Source organism: Elephas maximus, chromosome 4 (genome assembly GCF_024166365.1).
Source record: "Elephas maximus indicus isolate mEleMax1 chromosome 4, mEleMax1 primary haplotype, whole genome shotgun sequence".
NCBI classification, from domain to species: domain Eukaryota; kingdom Metazoa; phylum Chordata; class Mammalia; order Proboscidea; family Elephantidae; genus Elephas; species Elephas maximus.
The window spans coordinates 117277127-117300239 of record NC_064822.1 but is presented as its reverse complement, the minus strand read 5'-3'; the positions used below and the strand labels follow the sequence as shown (position 1 = coordinate 117300239).

The window sequence follows — 23113 nt, the reverse complement described above, 5'->3', positions numbered from 1 at the left end:
CCAACTCATAGCAACCCTAAAGGACAGGGTGCAGCTGCCCCAAAGGGTTTCCAAAGCTGTAAACCCTTATAGAAGCAGGCTGCCACATCTTTCTCCTGCTGAGTGGCTGGTGGGTTTGAACCACTGACCTTTCAGTTAGCAGCAGAGCACTGTAACCACTGTGCTGCCAGGGCTCATTTTATATGCATAAAATCCTAAACCAAACCCGTGGCCATCGAGTCAATTCCGACTTACAGTGACCCTATAGGTTTTTTTTTACAGGTTAGAGTAGAACTGCCCCAAGGAGTGCCTGGTGGATTTAAACTACTGACCTTAGCCGCAGCTGTTAACCACTATGCCACCAGGGTTTCCTTTATATGTATACCCAGAACCCAGTGCCGTCGAGTTGATTCCGACTCATAGTGACGCTATAGGACAGAGTAGAACTGCCCCACAGAGTTTTTATATATATAGAAAGGTAAAATATATAGTATATACCAAGACAAACATTTGACTGACGCTAAGTAAGAACCTTATGTACCTGCTCTGACTTTACCTACAAATTCGACTTAAAGGCAGACTTAGGAATGGATCTTGTTCATAATCTGGGACTGCCTGTATGTTATAAGCCAATCTATTATTTGGCTGAAAGGTGACCTCTGGAAGAGGCTTTAGTTCCAAGTTCAGAGGGTGTCTTAGGGCAGTAGTTTCGGGGGTTCCTCTAGTCTTATTGGTCTAGTAAGTCTGGCCTTTTTTAAGAATCGGAAGTTTGTTCTCCATTTTCCCCCCATTCTATTTGGGACTGTCTGTCGTGTCCCTGGTCAGAACGGTGGGTAATGGTAGGCGAGCACCATCTAATTCTTCTGGTGTCAGGCTAGAATAGGCTGTGGTTTGTGGGGGCTGTTAGTCCTGTGGACTAGTTTCTTCTTTGTGAGTCTTTGGTTTCCTTCACTCACTTTTGCTCCAGATGAGTAGAGACCAATAGTTAGATGGCCTCGAAAGCATTTAAGACCCCAGATGGTACTCACCAGACTATGGTGTGGAACGTTATCTTTATGAACTGTTATGCCAATTGACTGAGTTGTCCCATGAGACTGTGGTCCTAAATCTTTTAACCAAGTAAACCAGTCCCATGGGGTGTTGTATATGACTAAGAAGTCTCTGTATGTGTGCCCCCATGTGCTTTATTATATATATGAATATATATGTAGTACACAAATATGTGTATGTATACGGTTTACAGACAAACCTATACTTGCATGCACATGTACTCACATACGCCTTCTTATACACATATATGCATACATACCTGACTATGCAACCACACTCATATTTTTTGGTTGCTGTTACCGTTGTTGCAAAATTGTATATGTTATAGCATTTACTGAAATTGTCCTTATTGTTGCATACTTCTTATCATCTTCATTTATCTTGGTCAGGTTGTGCAGACTTCACCCATATTGGGTATTGTCTTTCCCATTAACAAATGTCTTCTAGTAGTGTAGTGGTTAAGAGATCCACTGCTAACCAAAAGGTCAGCAGTTCAAATCTACCAGCTGTTCCTTGGAAACCCTATGGGGAGTTGTACTCTGTCCTGTAGGGTCGCTGTGAGTTGGAATTGACTTGACAGCAATGGGTTTGCGGTTTTTTTTTTTTTTTTTTGGCTCTATCTAAAAAATGATTCTCCCCTTCCCCCCCATCCCTGGTAACCATCAGAGAATGTTGCTTTCTGTATGGGTACCTATTCTTGGCATTTTATAAAAGTGAGACCATACAATATTTGTTGTTTTGTGATTGACTGATTTCACTGAGCAGAATGCCCTCCAGATTTGGCAAATAACGGTGTTATGAAAACATTTTAGTGTTTTGAAAATAGTTTGATCTCGTGTGTATAGACCACCTGAAATCACACTTTGAAAACTGCTGTTCTAGGTGGAGGATGTGTTACATACCCAGAGATACAGAGGTGAGAAAAAGCATAGCTTTTTGTGTTAACTACAAGTAATTTGTTATGACTGGAACTTGGTACATGGTGAGAGAGAAAAAGTAGTCAGGGGCCAGATCCTAAAGGGCCTTAAGTACTATGCTAAAGAGTGCAGAGTTTATTTTATAGGCAGTGGGGAATCATCGAAGGATTTAAAGGAGGGGTGTGTATGTAAGGTAGGTGTGGGTGAGTGATACCTTCATATTTGTACAGTAAAACCTGCTAAAGCTGGAACATGTGTAAGGCAGAAACTTGTCAGAGAAGGAAAATTAAAATATTTTCCTCTAAAATGAGCCATAGAAAAGTTTTAAGACTGCCCCATCAAAGGCTAGAAGTAAACCTTATCAAAAATTGAAATGTTCTAGTGTCTCTTTTGTATAAACGGCTTTTAAAGATAATCACTATTCTGACTTCTATTACCATGGATTAGTTTTACCTGTTTTTGAATTTCATATTAATAAAAGCATATTATATTCCTTTGTGTCTTTTTTCACTCAACATTGTGAGTCAGGAATCTAGTTGCATAGAGCAATGGCTTGTTCTTTATGATTGCTGTGTAATATTCTATTCTCTACTCTGTCTATACTGTATCATAAAGAACAAGCCATTGCTCTGTGCAACTAGATTCTTGACCTTCACAACTTTGAGTGAAAAAAGACACAGAAGAATGATGGCGCAATGGTTAAATGCTTGGCTGCTAATCAAAAGGTCAGTGGTTTGAACCTACCAGTTGCTCCATGGAAGAAAGGTGTGGCAGCCGGCTTCCATAAAGAAGTATAGCCTTGGAAACCTTATGGGGCAGTTCTACTTTGTCCCATAGGGTTGCTGTGAGTCAGAATTGACTCGAAGCCAGTGGCTTTTGTTTTTTGGTTTTGACCATACCATAATTTTTTCACTGAGTTTTTTTCCCATTTTGGACTGTTATGAATAATGCAACCGTATACATTCTTATGCATGTCTCTTCGTGAACATAAGCTCTCATTTCTGTTGGGTATGTACCAAGTAGAATTGATAGGTCATAGGGTATACATGTGTGTTTAGCCTTAGTAAATACTACCAAACAATTTTCCATAGTGATTGTATTTTTCCCTCACCAGCAATGTATGAGAGTTTTGGTTGTGCTAAATCCTTGACTACACTTACAGTATTATCAGTCCTTTTAATTTTAGTTAGCCTGTTGGAGGTGTACTGGTGTCTTTTTGTGGTTTTAAATTGCATTTCCGTGATGGCTATTGATGTTGAATATCTTTTCGTGTACATGTTGGGTTTTTTCAGTATCCTCTTTTGTGAAATGCCTGTTCAAGTCTTTTGCCCATTTTTAAATTGGATTGTATGTCTTTTTCTTACTGATTTGTAGAATTTCTTTGTATATTTTAGATATGAGTCCTTTGTTGGATACACGTATCTGCATATATCTTCTCTGGGCATTCAGTGCCTGTTTCCCATTTACATATAGGGTAGCAGAGGAACAGACTGAAAAATTTAAGTGTTTTGCTGGGATTCCCTGATACATGTCTTGTCAGCAGATGGTGGTATTGTGTATTGTTCTTTAGCAATTTCAATTTCTTGCCATTTTGGGAATGCACATGCTGATTTTGAGTGGGTCACTATTGATGTTTTTAGTTAGGCTCAACTGCTTGCGGGTGTTTCAGTTATCTGTTGCTGTGTAACAAACCACTTCAAAACTGAGTGGCTTAAACAACTGTATATTTGCTTATAATTTGGGCAGGGCTCATCTAGCATGACTTGCTGTTCTTTATGGTATCAGCTGGGCTCGGTCATGTGTTTGTGGTCAGTTGGTAGGTTGGCTAGGGGCTAGTTTGGACCTGGATAGCCTCACTCCCATGTCTAGCAGTGGGTTGGAGCTGTCAGCCAAGGTGCCATGGCCTCTCCTACAAGCTGGCTATGCTTCCTCACATGGCAGCTAGGTTCTAAGAGGGTGAGAGTGGAAGGTGCAAGTCTCTTGAGGCCTGGACTCAGAAGTCGCACAGTGTCATTCATCCTGCATTCTCTTGGTCGAAGCAAGTTACGAGGCCTCCTCAGGTTCAAGGAGTGGGAAATAAACTCCACTTTTTTGTTTGTTTTTATTGTGGTAAATATGTAAGTAACTAAACATTTGCCATTTCAACGGTCTTCACATGTACAGTTCAGTGACATTAATTATGTTCATCATGTTGTTCAACCATTACTCTTGTCCCTTCCTATAGGAGTTGGTGCAAATAATTTGTAGTCATGTTGAATCTACAGTTATGGTCATTGTTTTTGTTCCTCTTTTTCTTTCCCTTTCTTTCATTCCTTTTACTTTGTTTATTAAAATTTTTTATTGTACTTTAGATGAAGGTTTACAGAGCAAACTAGTTTCTCATTAAACAATTAATGTCCATACTGTTTTGTACCATTGGTTGCCAACCCCACGACATGTCAGCACTCTCCCCTTCTCGATCTTGGGTTCCACATTACCAGCTTTCCTATCCCCTCCTTGCCTTTTTGTCCTTGCCCCCTGGGCTGGTGTGCCCATTTAGCCTCATTTTGTTTTATGGGCCTCTCTTATCTTTGGCTGAAGGGTATGACTTCATTACTGAGCTATAGGGGTATCCAGGGGACCATATATTTGGAGTTTCTCCAGTCTCTGTCAGACCATAAGTCTGGTCTTTTTTTTGTTGTTGCTAGTTAGAATTTTGTTCTACATTTTTCTCCAGCTCTGTCAAGAACACTCTGTTGTGATCCCTGTCAAAGCAGTCAGTGGTCGTAGCCAGGCACCATCTAGTTGTACTGGACTCAGTCTGGTGGAGGCTGTGGTAGTTGTGGTCCATTAGTCCTCTGGGCTAATCTTTCCCTTGTGTCTTTGATTTTCTTCATTCTCCCTTGCCCAGATGGGGTGAGACCAGTGGAGCATTTTAGATGGCCCCTCACAACCTTTTAAGACCTCAGATGGTACTCACCGAAGTAGAATGTAGAACATTTTCTTTATAAACTATGTTATGCCAGGTGAGTTATATGCTCCCCAAGACCATGGTCCCCACAGCCCTCAGCCCAGTAGTTCAGTCCCTCAGGGTCAGGGAGTTTGGATGTGTCTATGGAGCGTCCATGTATTTAGTTTCATTCCTTTTAAATGAAATGGAGAGGTTCTTTTTTTTTTTTTTTTAATTGGCTTCTTTTTTTACTCGAAGTTCCTGTTAGAACAAAGCTTGTTTGTTTAAAGGATGTCTTCTGTGATTTTTATTTTTCTGTGATTACTTGGCCAGGGACTGATATTTTCAGGTCCTGACTTTACAACTTTTTCCAAACTACCATAATATTACCAAGCATTTGTTAATGCTGGAAAGTAATTTCTTCCCCAGGTGATTTTGATCCTTTTTTTTTTTAATTCATAATTGTTGAGGGTTAGTTCTCTGGTCCTTCTTTGGGCCATGTTGCCAGCACCTCCATAACTTTTTAGTAGTTATTAATATGGGTGGGAAATGATTACCTTTTTGCCAAGTGCTGAGAGAAGTCAGGGGTGAAAGACTTCATAGCAGAGGAAGGAGTCTGGATTGCAGTTGTCTTGAGTGGACAGTGTTTTTATGTGTGAAATAAACAAGAATTTTGGGCAAGGCGCTGATGCCAGTGACCTGTCAGCTCATCAGGATGAACCAGGAGAAGTCTTAGGTGAGGTGACAGTGTCAGCACAATGAGCCCCTTGCACTGAGTTTATTGGGCCTTTCATTAAGGTAGCTGTCACAGTCCTTATTTTAGAGAAAACTCAGTCATTGTTCAAAATTCAGCTGACTAAAAATTATTTATTTTAGAGAGGGAAGGTTGCTTTCAGTGTAGGTGCACCATTGAAAGTGACATGCGGCTGTCTTCCAGATTACCATTTTGGTGTGCCTGAAGTGTTACAGTAGTTAGGAACTTTAAAACTTGTCTCCAGGTGACTAGAGGCTATTCTTTTCCAAGGAAGTTTAATTAATTGTCTTGGGTCCTTATGAGTCCCAGACAAGTGAATTTGTTAACTATAGTATCTGATTTATCTGTTGGCCAAACCAGTGATAATTTGATGAGAATAGGAACTCAGAGGTGGCATTGTATTGCAAAAGATGGATGTTGGCTGCTAAATACAGCTGATCAGAAGACCAGGACAAAGCATCTGTTCTTCTTGTGACAGGGTCACTGTTAAAGCTTTATAGAATGCGGCACAAGTCAGATTGCTGAACTGAATCTTCCCACTCTGGTGAGGTTATTTTAAGGCATTTTGAATGCTTCACAGAACTGCCATCAGCAGTGATTCTCTCACAGGTGTTTGCAGCTTGGATCAATATAGCGAAGTCGTTCTCCTGGGCTGTGAGGTGCTCCTCAGCGGAATGGTGGTAGGCAGACCTTTGGCAACTGCTACCAGAGAATACTGGATTTGGATCCCACAGACTCAGAGAACAGATACGATTGCCATCTTATTGAGTACAAATGTTAGTTTCAGAGAAGGGAAGAAGGATTTCCGAGTGTTCAGGGCAGATTGTTAGAATGAAGAGTACACAAGGATTCGACAACTTGGTCATCTTACTGGCCATAGAAATAAGTTTTAAGGACTTTAACAGCTTACTCTGCCTCAGAAGAAGTAATTAGCTTTTCCTTGATTGGTGAGGAGTGTTTTGGGCAGAGAGGACAACAAATACAAACACCTTGTAGAGAAGACATGTTTGGGTGTGTTTAAGAGATCACACCACAGGACTCTGTAGGCCTTGGTAGGGATGATGGGCAGCTATTGGTGGGGACAGCCAGTTTAGCAGGGCAGCTAAATGATCTGATTTATGTTCTAAAAAGATCACTCGTGCTTCTCTGGGAAGAGTGGATTGCAGGGTGCCAAAAGTGGAAGTAGAAACACTAGTGAAGAAGCTATTGGATTTTGTTTAAAAAAAAAAAACTGCAAGCTAACTGGGGGTTCTGGAATATGGATGACAGAAAGAAATTAAACTTCTTTTTGAAAGTATTCCACTTTTAATTATGGTAAGATTACAAATAGGATAAGAAAAGCATTACTGCAGTAAGTACTATTGTGTGCTTTCAATTATGTTGCTCTTAATTCTCTGACTCACAGTTGGAGAGTGGCCTCTTGGTGTGGCATGGTTCTCATTGTAAACCAGCTATGCCCACTTAAAAATCAGACCTGTCAGGTCGTGGCTTGAGAATATGTGGGGAAAGACAACTAGAAATTTCTTTGCATAACTGGGAGCAAGGCATTTCCTGGAAAAAATGTACCACACAGTGTATCAAGACGAAGATTGGTGGTAAAAAGGAGAGGGGCAATGTCAAGTGTGTATGATTTCTCTTTGCTTCTGGCCATGCCTTTCTAACCCTAACCAAACTACCACACATCCCTAATGCCAGAATCCTCAGGTACAGAGCTATAAAAAAGCTAGAGGAGCTTTTTCACAGAACTTTCACTGGGAGGACGGACTTTAGCAATGTGATACGCGTGTAACAGAGTTGTAAAACAAAATGGTGAGTTAGGGATACTCCTAACTTCAACCTAGAACACAGTAAGGTTTAGGTGTTTTGAGGGCTTCCAGTAACATGGAAAGGCTTGGACACATTAAGAATTTCATTGGTGGCATTCAGCACTCAGGGCTCCTGAAGTGGACTGACAGCCAACTCTCAGGGTCCTATAATAGCCATAATAATGATAATAATAATTAAATACTGCGTTGAGGTGAGGAGATATTAAATTATGTGTTTGCGATATTTACTTACACTCAAAGAAGAAAATTCTCTCTGGCTTCTCTTCTGCTTCTCACGTACTAGGAAAGATTCTAGATCTGCTAGTTCAGTTTCTAGACTTGTGTAAAAGGATAATGAGTGAAAAAACAGTGAAGAATTTCAAGGAGCAAGACTGGATGATTAATTTATTAGCAGGTAGAATGAGAACTGCTTATAAGAAAAGGGGATTAATAGAAAGAGCCAAAAGAGCAGTTTTTTAAAATTGTGAATCAAGAGTGGGAATGGATACAGAGGGTTCAGAACAGGTGCGGGGCTGTGAGAAACACTGTGAGCAAAAGGAATTGGGAAACAAGTTACTGTAAGAAGTGTTGCTGTGGATTTTGAATTGAATCTGTTTCCTTTGAGGTTTTCCTATAAAGATTTAAAATGTTTTTAACCTTTTTTTTTTTTTTTTTTTTTGAGGTTAGACTTGTTTCTTATATGGGATGCCATTCCAGCACTGGACTCATGGAGGCTGAACATTTATTCAGGTAATAAATAGGTAACATTTGTGCAGCACTTTCTGTGTGCTAAGCAACACACTGAACCTGTTTTCTCATTTAATGCTCACAAAACCTCAAAGGGTTGGAAATGTTATTGCCCTATTTAATACATGAAGAAATTGAGATTCAGAGTGTATCAAGATTGAGTTCAGCTGAATTAAAAAAATTTGAAAAGGCTATTGCAGTAGTCAAAGTGAGAGATATTGGTAGCTTGAGTTAGGTAATGTCATTGTTTACCTAGCATAAATATCATGAGTGTAAAGTGGCTTTGATTGACTAAACTCTATCCCAAACTCCATAATTTTTCTTGTTAGTGAATACAGCATACTTTTTGTTTGTCTTTAAAACAGTGGGCATACGCATTGGTAAAGAAAAACCTAGCTTAGGATTTTTACCTTTAAGCTTTTCTAGCTTTTTAAGAAAGCTTTGAAATAGTATAAATCTGTTTGGGTAACTGTCTATACCTTTAAGGTAAATATAACTGGGGAATTCTTTCTTAAAAGGTGATTAATATGGGTAATAGGAATCTCTTTTGTGATTTCTACTCAATTGAGATATTGTTCACACAGGTATTTTCAGTTTTAAGGAAACCTATTAGAGTTTCTTACAGGAGTGTTTTTTTTGGGGGTGCATCTTAATGTTTATTTACAGATCACATTAATTGTAGTACTTGGCACAGATAGAGCGGAACTGGGAGGGTTTCCAGTGCTACTAACTGAAGATCAGTCAAAAATTAAGATTGAATACCTCTGAAATTATAATGTAGGTTAACGAAAGTATTTTTAAGTTTACAGAAATTCACATTTATATGCTTTGAGTAGTTCTCCATGTTTAGTTTTACCAAGGGTTGTCTGTACATCAGCAAGATAGATTAAAAATGCTTTCAGTATTACCCTATCAGTTATTGAATGGCCAGCGTAAGTACATTTGTTTGGCATCCCCCATCTTTTTTTTTTTTTTTTTTTTTACTTCATTGAGATGTAATTGACATAGAGTAAACTGTGCATATTAAAAGTGTGCAAGTTGATAAGTTTTGACATACATATACACCCACAAAACTATCACCACCATCAAGATAATAATGTATTCATCACCTGCACAAGTTTTTGTATCACCATTTGTAATCCTTTCCCCTGACCCCGGTGGTCTCTAGGCAACCACTGATCTACTTTCTGTCACTATAAATAGTCTGCATTGTTTAGGATTTTATATAAATGGGATTGTAAAGTACATACTCCTTTTTTCGAGAGGAAGAGCTGGCCCGTTTTTAGTCAGCATGTTATTTTGAGATTCATCTATGTTGCATGTATCAGTAGTTCATTCGTTTTTATTGATGAGTAGTGGTTCATTGTATACATACACTATAATTTATTTATCCATTCATTTGATTAGGGACTTTTGGGTTGCGTCTCTTTTCTGCCAACTGCAAATATAGTTATGCTATGAACATTTGTGTATAAGTCTTTATATGGACATATACTTTTATTTCTCTTGGGTAAATAGGAATGAAATGACTGGACCTTGTGGTAAGTGTATGTTTAACTTTATAAGAAACTGACAAAATATTTTTTAAAGTGACTGCATCATTTTATATTCCAACCAGCAGTGTATAATATTCCAATGTTCTGTCTTCTTACAAGCACTTGATTTTGTCAGTTCTTAATTTTAGCCATTCAAGTATGTGTGTAAACATATTTTGAGAATTTTTGTTTCCATATTCATAAGACATATTGGTCTCTAGGTTTCTTGTGATGTCTCTGGTGTTGGTATTAGGGTAATACTGGCCTCATAGAATGAGTTGGAAAGTGTTCCCACCTTTTCTATTTTATTGGAAGAATTTGTATTCTTTTTTAAAAGTTTGGTGAGATTCAGCAATGAAGCCATCTGGGCCTGGGCTTTTCTTTGTTGGTCAGTTATCTTCTAAAGATATTTAAATACACTCATTCCTCACTTATTGACATGGTTAAGTTCCAAAGACCAGGTCATTTATGTGAAAATCTACATTATTGAAAAATGGAGGATGACAGCATCGTTACACAGGTGCCAAATTACATCATTACATAACTGCCAAACCACTGAGAATCATGGCCCAGCCAAGTTGACACATTACCTTAACCTTCACAGCCAACATTACTCTTGCCTTGCACCTCAGCACTTGTTACTGCCGAACGTAAGTTATCAATGTGCAAAATAGTTGGATAGTAGATTTTTTTACTATTGTTGTAAATGCAAAATGTTGGATAATGATATAGTCGATAAGTGAGGAATAGTTATAATAAGCAAAAAAATCTTTTCTATTTGCCCACATCGTTACCATTTCTGGCACTCTTCATTCCTTTGTGTAGGTCCAGATTTCCAGTTGATATAATTTTCCTTCTGCCTAAAGGACTGGTATAGGAAGGCTGTTGAATTCTTTTAGCTTTTGTGTGTCTGAAAAAGTCTTTATGTCACCTTGGGTTTTTAAAAATTTGTTCACTTATTTATTAATTATATTTTATTGTGTTTTCACGGGCAGCTCTTGTCCGGAGGTGGGATGAGAAGGCAAAATGGGATAGGAACTGGTTGAATGGACACAGGAAACACGGGAGGAAAGGAGGAGTGTGCTGTCACATTACAGGGATAGCAACTAGGGTCACATAACAATGTGTGTATAAATTTTTATATGAGAAACTAACTTGAGCTGTAAACTTTTCACCTAAAGCACAATAAAAATATAAATAAATAAAAAAATTATAAAGCACAAAAAAAAGTCATATTGTGTTTTTGGTGAAAGTTGATGCAGCAAATTAGATTTCCATTTAATGATTTCTATATAAATTGTTCAGTGACATTGGCTACGTTTTTCACAATGTGTCAGCATTCTGATTATTTCCATTCTAGTTGTTCTGTTTCCAATAATCTAGTTGCCCTGTTTTCCACCCCTTACCTTCTCATCTTTAGAGTAAATGTTGACCTTTTGGTCTTACATAGAAGATTATTTAAAGGAACACAGTACTCATGGCTGATATTCTTTATTTTATGAGTCATTCTGTTGTTTTTCTGAAAGGTGACTCCCAGAAGTAATTTTGGCTCAAAGTTTAAAGGGTATCTCAAGGAGATAGTCTCGGGGAACCCTCTAGTCTCAACCGGTTTAGTAAGAATGAACTTTTTAAAATTTGAGTTCTGTTTTATATTTTTCTCCCATTCTTTCAGGATCCATCTATTGTGGCCCTGATCAGAAAGGTTGGTAGTGGTGGCCGGGCACCATCTACTTCTTTTGGTCTCAGAATTGATGAGGCTGGGGTTCATGTAGATTTTTGGTCCTGTAGATTAGTTTCTTTTCTGAATCTTAGGTTTCCTTCTTTCTCTTTTGTTTTGGATGAGTAGAGACCAATAGTTGTATCTTGGGTGGCCTCTTGTGAGCTTTTAAGACCCCAGCAGTTGCTCACCAAACTAAGATTTAGAATATAGACCTTATAAACTATATTATACCAGTTGACTGAGTTGTCGCTTCACCTTGGTTTCTGAAAAATATTTTCTGTGAGTATAGAATTCTTGGTTTTTCTTTCAGTATTTTAAAGATGTACTCCCTGGTCTTCTGGCTTGAATTGTTTCCAGTGAGAATTCTGTTGTCATCTTTATTTTTGTTTCTCTGTATACAATGTGTCTTTTTTTCCTGGCTACTTTTTAGATTTTTCTCTTTATCACTGTTTGGTAATGATGTGCCTTGTTGTGGTTTTCATCATGCTTGTGGTTCTTTGAATTTCCTTGATCTGTGTGTTGATAGTTTTAATCTTATTTGGAAACTTTGTGAAGGCATTATTTCTTCAAATTTTTTTCTTCCTTTTCCCTTACCCAGAAATGCCACTGACATGTGTATTCTTGTTGCCGTCAAGTCAATTCTGACTCATAGCGACCCTGTATGACAGAGTAGAACTACCCCATACGGTTTCCAAGGCTGCCATGTCTTTCTCTCGTGGAGCAGCTGGTGGGTTCATACTGCCAACCTTTTTTTAGCAGCCAAACACTTAACTACTGTACCACCAGGGCTCCTTACATGTATATTTGTTGTTGCTAGGTGCCGTTGAGTCAGTTCCAACTCATAGTGGCCCTGTGTACAACAGAGTGTAACACTGCTTGGTCTTTTGCCATCCTCAGAATCATTGCTATGTTTGACCTCATTGTTGCAGCCACTGTGTCAATCCATCTTGCTGAGGGTCCTCCTGTTTTTCACTGACCCTCTCCACATGTGTATTAGGCCATTTGAATTTATTCCACAGCTTACTTATGTCTTCAGATTCACTAATCTTTTCTTTTGCAGTTTCTGTGTTGGAAACCCTGGTGGCGTAGTGGTTAAGTGCTACGGCTGCTAACCAAAGGGCTGGCAATTCGAATCCACCAGGCGCTCCTTGGAAACTCCGTGGGGCAGTTCTATTCTGTCCTATAGGGTCGCTATGAGTCAGAATCGACTTGACGGCACTGGGTTTGGTTTTGGTTTAATCTGTTATTAATCCTATATTATGTATTTTTATCTCTGACATTTCAAGAGATTAAAAAATATTTCTTCCGTGTCTCTACCTATCATGCTCAGTTTTCATTTTAGCTTCTTGTACATATGCAGTACATTACAATAACTTTTTTAAATGTCTTTTTTTTTTTTTTTTTTTACTGATTCTGTAACTTGTAGTTTCTGAGTCATTTAACTTTTTATTTTGAAGTAATTATAGATTCACAGGAAGTTGCACACCCACCTCCTTCCACCTCACTATCTCAAACCCTAACTACAGGCAAAGGTCTGTAATTTTGTCAGTTTAAGAATGTTATGTAAATGAGATCATATATAATCTTTTTTACACTCAGCATAATCTCTTTGAGAGTTACTGCATTCCATAGAATGGCTTTTAACCATTCACCTGTTAAATGACTTATGTATTGGTTCCAGTTTTTGGTTGTTATGAATAAAACTACTGTAAATATTCATGTATAGGTTTTTGTGTAAACATAAATTTTCTGGAATAAATGCCCACGAATACAAGTCCTGGGTGGTAAGGTAATACATGTGTATCTCATTTTATAAGAAACTACCTTACTGTTTTCCAGACTGGCTGTACCATTTTACACTCCCACATCAATGTGTGAGTGATCTAGTTTCTCCACATCCTTATCGGCATTTGGTGTTGTCATTATTTTTTATTTTATCCATAACATGAGGTGTGTAGTGATATCTCGCTGTGGTTTTAGTTTGATTCCCCTAAAGGCTAATTGTTTTGAGCATCTTTTCATGTACTTATTTGCCATCTCTGCATGATCTTCAGCAAAATGGCTATTCATGTCTTTTGCCCATTTTCTGATTAGAGTGTTTGTTTCATTACTACTGAGTTTTGAGAGTTATTTATATATTCTAGATACAAGTCTTTTGTCATATATGTGGCTTGCAAATATTTTCTCCCAATTTATAGCTTAAATTACTCTGCCCTGTGGACCCTAGGCTCTTGGCCTTCTCAGATGGCCAGTCCTGTCTTTTCCACTCATGGACTCTGCTGGGCTCTGCCTGCGATCCCTCTGAGCTCCCCTTCCTTGTGACGTGACTTGGAAACACTCTGTAGGCATTAATCTTGGGCAAGAGTAGGACTCATCCTGTTTGTTTCTTGTTTGTCAGGAATCAGTCGTTTGTTTCCTGACATCCGATGTCTGAAAAACCATTTTTCATACATTTTTGTCTGATATTTTAGTTGTTTATGCCAGGAAGGTAAATATAATCCCTGTTACTCCATGTTAGCCTGAGTGGAATTCCTTTCTCTTCATTTCAACCCGTAAAGTTTGTATTAGGAACACCCATTGTTATTGACTACTGCCAAGTAATTCCTTCCTTTTTGAATTTCTTAAAAATGCGGAATGGAGCCCCAAAAGATACTTTTGATGCTCTTCAGTGTCTGTTGAAGCCTAGTTGTCTTCAGAAGTTTGCAAATCAATCAGATACAGGCTTAGAGCTAGAAATAGGTCAGCTGCAATAGCACAAGATGATGGTGTGAAAAGCTTTCAGTGATAGCTTGTGCATAATATATTCTTTCTTGTTCACGATTCTCTTTGGATATAATGCTAAATTCTGGGTGTTTTCATGAGCTTTCTCTATCCTTATCCTTTTAGTTCTTTCCTCAGTGGAATGGCTTTATTTACAGAATCACAACTTCTGTATTTAAAGGGTAGAGTTGATCTGTTAAAGCAGCCTCTCCAGAGTACTATTAGTTTTGGAGCTTACATCAGATTTGATGACTTTTTATAATAAACACCTACACAGAGACAGACAGATGGACAGATAGATATACAGTTGTTATTAGTTGTTAGTGGCTGTTGAGTTGGCCCTTGAATCATGGTGACCCTCTGTGTTACACAGTAGAACTGTGCCATAGGGTTTTCTTGGCTGCCATCTTTATGGAAGCAGTTCGCTAGCCTTTCTTCCATGGAGCCACTGGATGGGTTGAAACTGCCAACCTTTAGGTTAGCAGCCAATCACAAACCACTTAAGCCACACCAAATCCATTGCCGTCTAGTCAATTCCAACTCCTAGCAACCCTATAGGACAGAGTAGAACTGCCCTCTGGGATTTCCAAGGCTGTAAATCTTTAATGAGGCAGACTGCCACATCTTTTTCCCACGGAGCAGCTGGTGTGTTTGAGCCAGCAACCTTTCTGTTAGCAGCTGAGTGCTTTAACCACTGTGCCACCAGTGTACCATTTGAGCCACACAGACTCATTTATATATATACTAAGATTTCTTGGAGATTTATCTCTGCATTTCAAAGGCACACTTACCAATATAAATAGTTCAGAGAGATAGGGCATTGTCACAGGATCACATAACCATGAAACATTTGAAGAAAACATTTGTTTGGAATGTTCTTCTAGAATTAAGACACACTTCAGTAATTTAAAAAAAAAAAAAAAAAAATTTTTTTTTTTTTTAGTAATTAGATGACTTTGAGTTCTGGGAATCTCCTGACTAGAACCACCCTTGGAATAGAACTGTCTCTGATTATGCCATTCTTATCACAAAGTTTTGTTTCCAGCCTTTCACTTCTGCTGATGAGCCAAGGACATCCTTTAGTGTATCAACAAGCTATTTTTGATAGTGTCTATCATGATGCCTTGGTCAGAGCGGTTACTCACTAAGTGTTAGGTGAATGAATGCCTTTTCTTTGAGTCACTGCTTTAGTCATCTAATCTAGGATCTTTCTTCATCTCTGTCCTTTTGGTCATTTTGGTCATTTTCTTACTTGTTTATATTTCCACCAAAGGGTGAGCAAAGGAGGCAAAAGAAATGAACCTGGAACCATTGTATTGTTTATGAGTAATTCTCGTAAGAAAAAAATATTAGGTAAGATGAGATTGAAATACTTGGCTACAGTGAGAATTTGGAGTTAATACTGGATTTCATTTATCCATTTTGTTTCTTCCTGTCATTACCAGTGGCGGATTGGTGGCTGGCTTATTTTTTTGCTGGATTTTACTTTTCTTCAAAACCCTGACCAGCTTGTCCCTTTAATTTATAGCTGTTGATGTGCTCTGTTATTTTTCATTTTTATAACTTTCTTTTTCCCTGGATGGAGTCCTCTTCTTCCTTATCCCTTAACTATAGGTGTGCCTTGAGGCCTCTGCTGACCACTCTAGCCTTTTCTTCTTCTGCCCTGTCACTGTTCTCACCATGTATCCTCCCTTTCTGTGACCCCGGTGAAATCCAAAGCTTTACCTTCTCACACAGTTTGGTGATCTAGATAGCCAGTCCCACTTATGTAACTGCCTGCCGGACACTTCAGTTTTGTCAGCCGATTGAAACATCCATGTATAAAACAGAATTTTATTATTTTTCTTTCCAAACTAGTTCCTTCTTCAATATTTCTATCTCAGTGGTTAGAAATTTTATCCACCCCATTGGTTCTCAGACTTTTTGGTATCAGAACCCCTTTACGCTCCAAAAAATTATTGAGGCCTCCAGCGGGCTTTTGTTTATGTGTGTACTTACCAATATTAATGTATTAGAAATTAAAGGTGACACATTAAAAATATTTGTTTGAAAATAGTGATAATAAACTCATTACATATTAGATAACTAGCATACTTTCACAAAAAATAACTTTTTCCAAAATAGCAACAACAAAAAAATTTAGTGAGAAGAGTCACATTGTTTTTCATTGTTGCAAATCTGGGGTTAATAGAAGATAGCTAGAGTCTCACATTTGCCTCTTCACTCAATTAGTTGTGATATTACATGTCATGTAACTTCTGGAATACTCTATTGCACACCTGTGAAAGAGAGTAAAAAGGGCAAACAGGGTCTTTGTATTACTATGAAAATAGTTTGGCCTTGGAAGTCCCATGAAAAAGTCCTGGGAATTCACAGGAGTTCCAGCTATACTTTGAGAGCTGCTGTTCTGTCTAGTCACCTGGGTTTTCTTCCAGACTTATCTCTTAGTCCACATGTCACAAGATCTTACGTGTCACTAAGTCTTAAAGATTCTACCTCTTGAATACCTTTTGAGTCAGAGTCCCCTTATCTTTCGTTCTACAGCCAGAGCCCTTATCTTTTTTCCAATGTGGTGCCTATGCCCTAGTGGTGCAGTGGTTAAACACTTGGCTGCGAACTGCAGGGTTGGCAGTTCGAACCCACCATCTGCCAGAGAAGATGTGACAGTCTGCTTCCATAAAGATTACAGCCTTGAAAACCCTATGGGGCAGTTCTGCCCTGTCTGTAGGGCCGAATCGACTCGACGGCGGTGGGTTTGGTGCCCATGGCTCTAGGGTATCTTCTTTCTAAGGTATCCACATTGTAACAGAAGTACTCTTTCTAAAATATAAACCTGATGATGTAATTTTTGGAAAATCATTTGCAAATTTCTTACAGCTTTAGTTAGTATGAAAGATGTTTTATGATTTAATTTCCACTAACCTCTCTAGCCTCTTCTCAAGCCACTTCTTTGTGAGTACATTATGCTATAGCTTTCTTCATCCAGTGTCTTGGTGACCCATACATCTGTGTTAATAGTATTATCGTTGGTTGAGTTCACGTTATGTTTCTGGCACTGTTCTAAGTACTTTTTATGTATTATCTTCATCCAGCCTTACAAAAGAAGTACTGTTATCATTCTGTTTTATGGATAAGGAAAGTGAGACTTGAAGAGATTAAGTATTTATTTCCCCAAATCACCTGGTTGGTAAATATGAAACCTAGGTCTAGTTCCCCAATTTTCTATTTGCCTACATACCGTTTGTCCTTGAGGAACAGACTTAAGCGTCGTTTTCTTCAGAAAACCTTTTCCTCCAATCTGATTTAGATGCACCCATCCACTGGCATTTAACCTTGTGAGCAGGTCTAGCTAGCACTTAACATAATATGTTTTAATTTACTTGTTTGCCTCTGACACAGTTAATTTTCCTGGTAGGTGAGGAAAGGGAGCTTCGTAGTTCCCACAGGAATATTAGATTGCATCCCAGAATATTTGTCTCTAAGAGAACACTGCATATTGAGGACCTTAAAACCTAATGTTACTGTGGCCTGCCTATTGTGTTCATTCCAAGCAACTGGACCCTCAGTTTGGAAGAAGCAGTAAAACATCATATCTGTACGTATTAGTTCTTCTGATTTAACAAAATAATGACTCTTACCTTCTCATATTAGTTTAGGAAAGACCAGAGTCCCTGGGTGATGCAAACAGTTAATGCGCCCAGTTGCTGATCAAAAGGTTGGAGGTTTGAGTCCACGAAGAGATGCCTTGGAAGAAAGGCCTGGTGATCTGCTTCCCCAAGATCAGCAATTGAAAACCCTATGGAGCCAACTTCTACTCAGAAACATATGGGGTTGCTATGAGTCAGAATGGACCTGATGGCAGCGAGTTTAAACAACAACAATAGCAGCAAACATTTATTTGAGTGCTTTCTATTTATTTTGGATTGGGTTGTATCCCCCAAAAAGATGTGTTGTAAATCCTAATCCCTGTATCTGTAGTTATAATCCTATTCAGTAATGGGTTAATGAGGCAGTGTTAGTGTAGGGCGGCGTGCCTTAAGTCATTCTCTTTGAGTTATAAAAGAGCAGGTTGAGCAAGCAGTCAAACAAATAAGCACAGATGGGGAAGATAGATGGCAGGCCATAGGATCTCCAAGGAACCAAGAAACCAAAGCTGAAAAGAGGCAAGAACCTTCCCCCAGAGCCAACAGAGAGAGAAAGCCCTCCCTAGAGTTGGCGCCTTGAATTCATACTTCTAGTTGCCTGAACTCTGAGAAAATAAATTTGTTAAAGCCACTCACTTGTGATATTTCTATTATAGCAGCACTAGATAACTAAGACATCACTGTCTAAGCATTTAATTTATATTAAATTATATTATATTAAGTGGAGTGTATTAACCCATTTAATTTTTACAGCCTATGAGGTAAGAGCTGTAAAGTTAGGGGAAACTGAGACAACATGTGGGTAAGTAACTTGGCTAAGATCACACAGCTTATAAGTGACAGAGTTAAAATTCAAACCACCTAACAGCTATACTGTACAGAATGCTATATTGCGTCTTCTTTACCCAAGATCCCACAGTTAAATCCTTTGTTGGGATAAGATGAAATGAGGATTAGAGCTAAAATTATATGGCACAACTGTGGTCTGGTGACCGTATAGAAAAAGGTGATTTAATAGAGATTTTTGTTAAATTTTTTTTTTTTTTTTTTAAGCATCATCTTTGATATGAAAGAAAGGATCTTTCATATTCTGCTACAAAATAATTATCACGGTTCTGAGCTTCCTGCCCATTTCCCATTTTCCCAGTGAATAACATCAGAAAAAAGTTTCACGTTTCAGGTGAGACTTACAAGGTTGATAAAGTTTTTCTTCTCTCAGCAAGTTATATTGTTTAAGTCCAGAATCTTGTTTTCTTCTTTATTAAACAGAGAGATACTGCTGAAATTTTCTTTTTTGGGGGTGGGATTCATCTGCCCATCCCTCCTTTACTACCCCTGCTTTCTTACACCTCCCCGACTAGTCTTTTGTTCATTGCAGTACATGTTTAATTTTGAGGATGCTGATTAGCTTCAATAATTACACACCTTGAGGCATTTCTAGATGTTTACATCTTTGTATTTTTGGTCTAGAATAGGATGTGTTGGAACTTGTCAGCTTTTGTGTCTTTTTTTTTTTTTTTAAGAAAACTTTGAATTCTCTTTTAGGAAGATTTGTGTTAATCCATCTAAGTCCAGTTGTGGAATTTAGGGCTGTTGGGAGATTGTTTATTTTGCCAATGCCCAAGAATGTCAGATTTGTCTTTTGGGGGGGGGGGCTTTAAGTGAAAGTTTACAATTCAAGTCAGTTTCTCATACAAAAACTTATACACACATTGTTATGTGACCCTAGTTGCTCTTCCTACAATGTAACAGCACACTGCCCCTCTCCGCCCTATATTTCCCGTGACCATTCAACCAACTTCTGTCTCCTCATCTCGCCTCTGGGCAGGAGCTGGCCACATAGTCTCATGTGTCTACTTGAGCTAAGAAGCACACTCCTCACCGGTATCATTTTATATCTGATAGTCCAGTCTAATCTTTGTCTGATGAGTTCGCTTTGGGAATGTTTTTTTTTCCTGGGCTAACAGAGTCTGGGAGCCGTGTCCTCTGGGGTCCCTCCAGTCTCAGTCAGACCATTAAGTCTGGTCTTTATACTAGAAATTGAGTTCTGCGTCCCACTTTTCTCCTGCTCCATCAGGGATTCTCTGTTGTGTTCCCTGTCAGGGCGGTCATTGGTGGTAGCCAGACACCATCTAGTTCTTCTGGTCTCAGGCTGATGGAATCTCTGGTTTATGTGGCCCTTTTTGTCTCTTGGGTTCATATTTTCCTTGTGTCCTTGGTGTTCTTCATTCTCCTTTGCTCCAGGTGGGTTGATACCAGTTGATGCATCTTAGATGGCCGCGTGCTAGGTTTTAAGACCCCAGACACCACTCATCAAAGTGGGATGCAGAACGTTTTCTTAATACACTTTGTTATGCCAGTTGACCTAGATGTCCCTTGAAACCATGGTCCCCACACCCCCACCCCTGCTACTTGGTCCTTTCAAGTGTTTGGTTGTATTCAGGAAACTCCTTAGCTTTTGGTTTAGCCCAGTTGTGCTGACTTCCCCTGTATCGTGTGCTGTCCTTCCCTTTTACCTAAAATAATTCTTTTCTGCTATCTAGTTAGTGAATACCCTTCTACCTCCCTCCCCACTCTCATAACCATCAAAGAATGTTTTCTCCCGTGTTTAAACCTTTTCTTGTAATAGTGATCTAATGCAATATTTGTCCTTTTGTGACTAATTTCAGCATAATGCCTTCCAGATTCATCCATGTTGTGAGATGTTTCATGGATTCCTCTTTGTTCTTTATTGTTGCGTAGTATTCCATTGTGTGAATATACCATAATTTATTTATCCTCAGATTTGTCTTTTACCAGTAGCATCTTGAGATTACCAAGAGGTTTTGTTTTTTTTTTTAAAAAGATGATGCCTTGTGTTGTGGATGAGTAAGTACCCAGGTTAATATTGGGATTTGTATAATAAGAAAGTGCATCTGCAACATGTCCCCCTTGTTGACACATTTTAATTTCTCAGTTATGTCTTGCAGCATGTTGTTGTGGTTTTTAGTTGCCGTTGAGTCGATTCTGACTCATGGTGACCCAGAGCAGAACTGCTCCATAGGGTTTTCAAGGCTGTGACCTTTTGGAGTAGATCACCAGGCCTATCTTCCAAAGTGCCTCTGGGTGAATTCAAACTGTCAGTTTTTCAGTTAGTAGTGCTTAACTGTTTGTGCCACCCAGGAACTCCCTTGCAGCATGTACTGCTCAGCTACCTTTTACCGGACATCATTCTGTCTACCTTGAAAGTATCCTGTATGTAATGTTGTGAGGTTTGTTTAAATCTGTTTCAGAATGAATTTGATTTCAAATCATCTACTTTTGCTATAATATTCTAACAGTTAGTTTGTAAATGAACAGTCATCAGAGAGAGAAATGGATTAAGGACATTTGAAAACCATCATACATGTTTTTGAGAATGTGGCGGAGTGTAGGATATAGTTTGTAGACTTGCTTTGATTTCTTAGGAGTTGTTAGGATTGGCTTATGCAGGACTCAAGGGGATTGAGGATAAAAGGATAAGAGGGACAAAGCAAGGTGTTTTTTTCTTAATTTGCTCTTTGGACTTCTTTCTGCTACATCCCATCATGTTTGGAGCTTAAAACCAGAGCTTCAGTACATTTACTTAAGTGGATTATCTCAGTAACCCTCTATGGTAGGTTATGTCTGAGTATTATTAGTGTTCCTGTGCGCACAGGTGATGAAGCTAAATTGAAGATAGCAGAAATGTCCTCATTTTAAAGACATGCTCTAATGTCTTCACCGATTTCATTTTTAAGGAAACTGTTCTGAAATTGGAAGAGCGCTTGTGGCGTAGTGGTTCAGCACTTGCCTGCTAACCAAAACTCCAGCAGTTCAAACCTACCCGCTGCTCTGAAGGAGAAGGGGGGCAGCCTGCTTCCATAAGCCCTGTGGGGCAGTTCTGCCCTGTCCTGTAGGGTTGCTGTGAGTTGCAGTTGACTCAGTGACAATGGGTTTGGTTTTTGGTTTGGTTGTAAAGTTAGAGGAAGCAGCCAAGTAAAGTAGCCGTATATAAATAGTTTACTTTCTGGTTATGCCAGGTTTGCTTACATATATTGATGCTGGGGTGTCATATATAACCACCTCATACTTGCCTTTTGGGGCTAATGGCTTATTCAGCAAGCACTTAGTTGTTGTGCCAGGCACTGTTCTGGGAGCAAGAGATATAGCAATGAATAAACAGTAAAAAAAAGAAATTCCTACTCTTAAAGAGCTTACATTTTAATGGATGGAGTGGTTGTAAGAAAACTAAATAATACCACTAGACTTCTGTGGAATCAACGGAAAAAGTTCCCTAAAATGAGGCTCAAGAACAACTGTTTTGGTTGTGGTTTCTTTGAAATTGGCTCTACTCTTTTGCCCTTTTGTATCCCTTTTTTGTCCATGCTAGCGAGCAGAGAGATGGCAGAGCATAGAATAATAGATAGTTTCAGTGTGTCACAGACTTGCCATGGACTAGGCACCTGTACAATTATTTTGAAAATTGTTTAGTCACAGTGAAGTCTTTTGAAGGAGCTTTTAACTTGCTTATTTTGCAGGTGAGTAACGTGAGGCTTAGAGAGGTGGTTACTTTGATCAAGATCAAACAGCTGGTGTGTGATAGGGCTAGGTAGGCCTGCCCTTAACAATTTTAAGTCCCAGGGCAAGAGCATGAATGGAAACCCATATCACATATGTTTAAATATTTAACAGTTATAAATCAAGATAAAACACTGTTAGATACATCAGTTTTCATAATGACCTAGAAGGCCAGGTTGGAATTAGAATTCTTGGATTTCTTAAAGTTCTGGGGCAGAAAGGGGTAATGCAGGGATGCTCTGCAAGTCTGGTTTATCTACATTCCTCCCATCATCTGTCCCTTGCCCACCCTTCAGGCCATGAGATACGTACAACGGTGGGTATCATCCCTGGGAGGATAGACCTTGGGAAGAGGCCCACTGAAGGCCCTGGAAGTGACTTTGGTGGGAAATTCTGGTGTCTCAAGCATAGCTGTGTGTGGTAAAGTTAGATAGCTATGTGCTGTTGGTCACATGGATATCTCATCCTGAGGAATGGGGCAGGTCAGAGGAAGGCCAGAGTGGGGCCCAGAATAGGATCCCTTTACCATTTCCAAAGGTGAAAGTGGGGCTAGGACTCAAACCTGGGTTCATCTGACTATATTGTCTGTTGTCAATAGTTGGAAAGCCTGGATTTACAGAGAAAGAAGTGGTAGCTTACTCTCCCTGGTGAAGCGAAGTAGGTAATGGAAAATGGCTGGTCTGACCATGTTATGT

At 39.0% G+C, this 23113-nt stretch overlaps 1 protein-coding gene across 21 annotated transcripts in view; it reads left to right on the top strand.

The window, feature by feature from the left end:
- The window catches only part of R3HDM2 (R3H domain containing 2), a 177987-nt gene that overhangs the window by 54941 nt on the left and 99933 nt on the right, over positions 1–23113 (top strand). For 19 of the 21 annotated variants that reach the window (XM_049883656.1, XM_049883655.1, XM_049883649.1 and 16 more), the window contains exon 2: positions 8122–8184. Coding sequence is in view for 13 of the 21 variants with exons in the window: in XM_049883640.1 (XP_049739597.1) it covers positions 8122–8184 (63 nt within the window). In the remaining 8 variants the exon portion in view is untranslated. Of the gene's footprint in view, positions 1–8116; positions 8185–23113 lie in introns of all 21 variants that reach the window. The other 2 variants (XM_049883662.1, XM_049883650.1) reach the window with 1 other exon arrangement.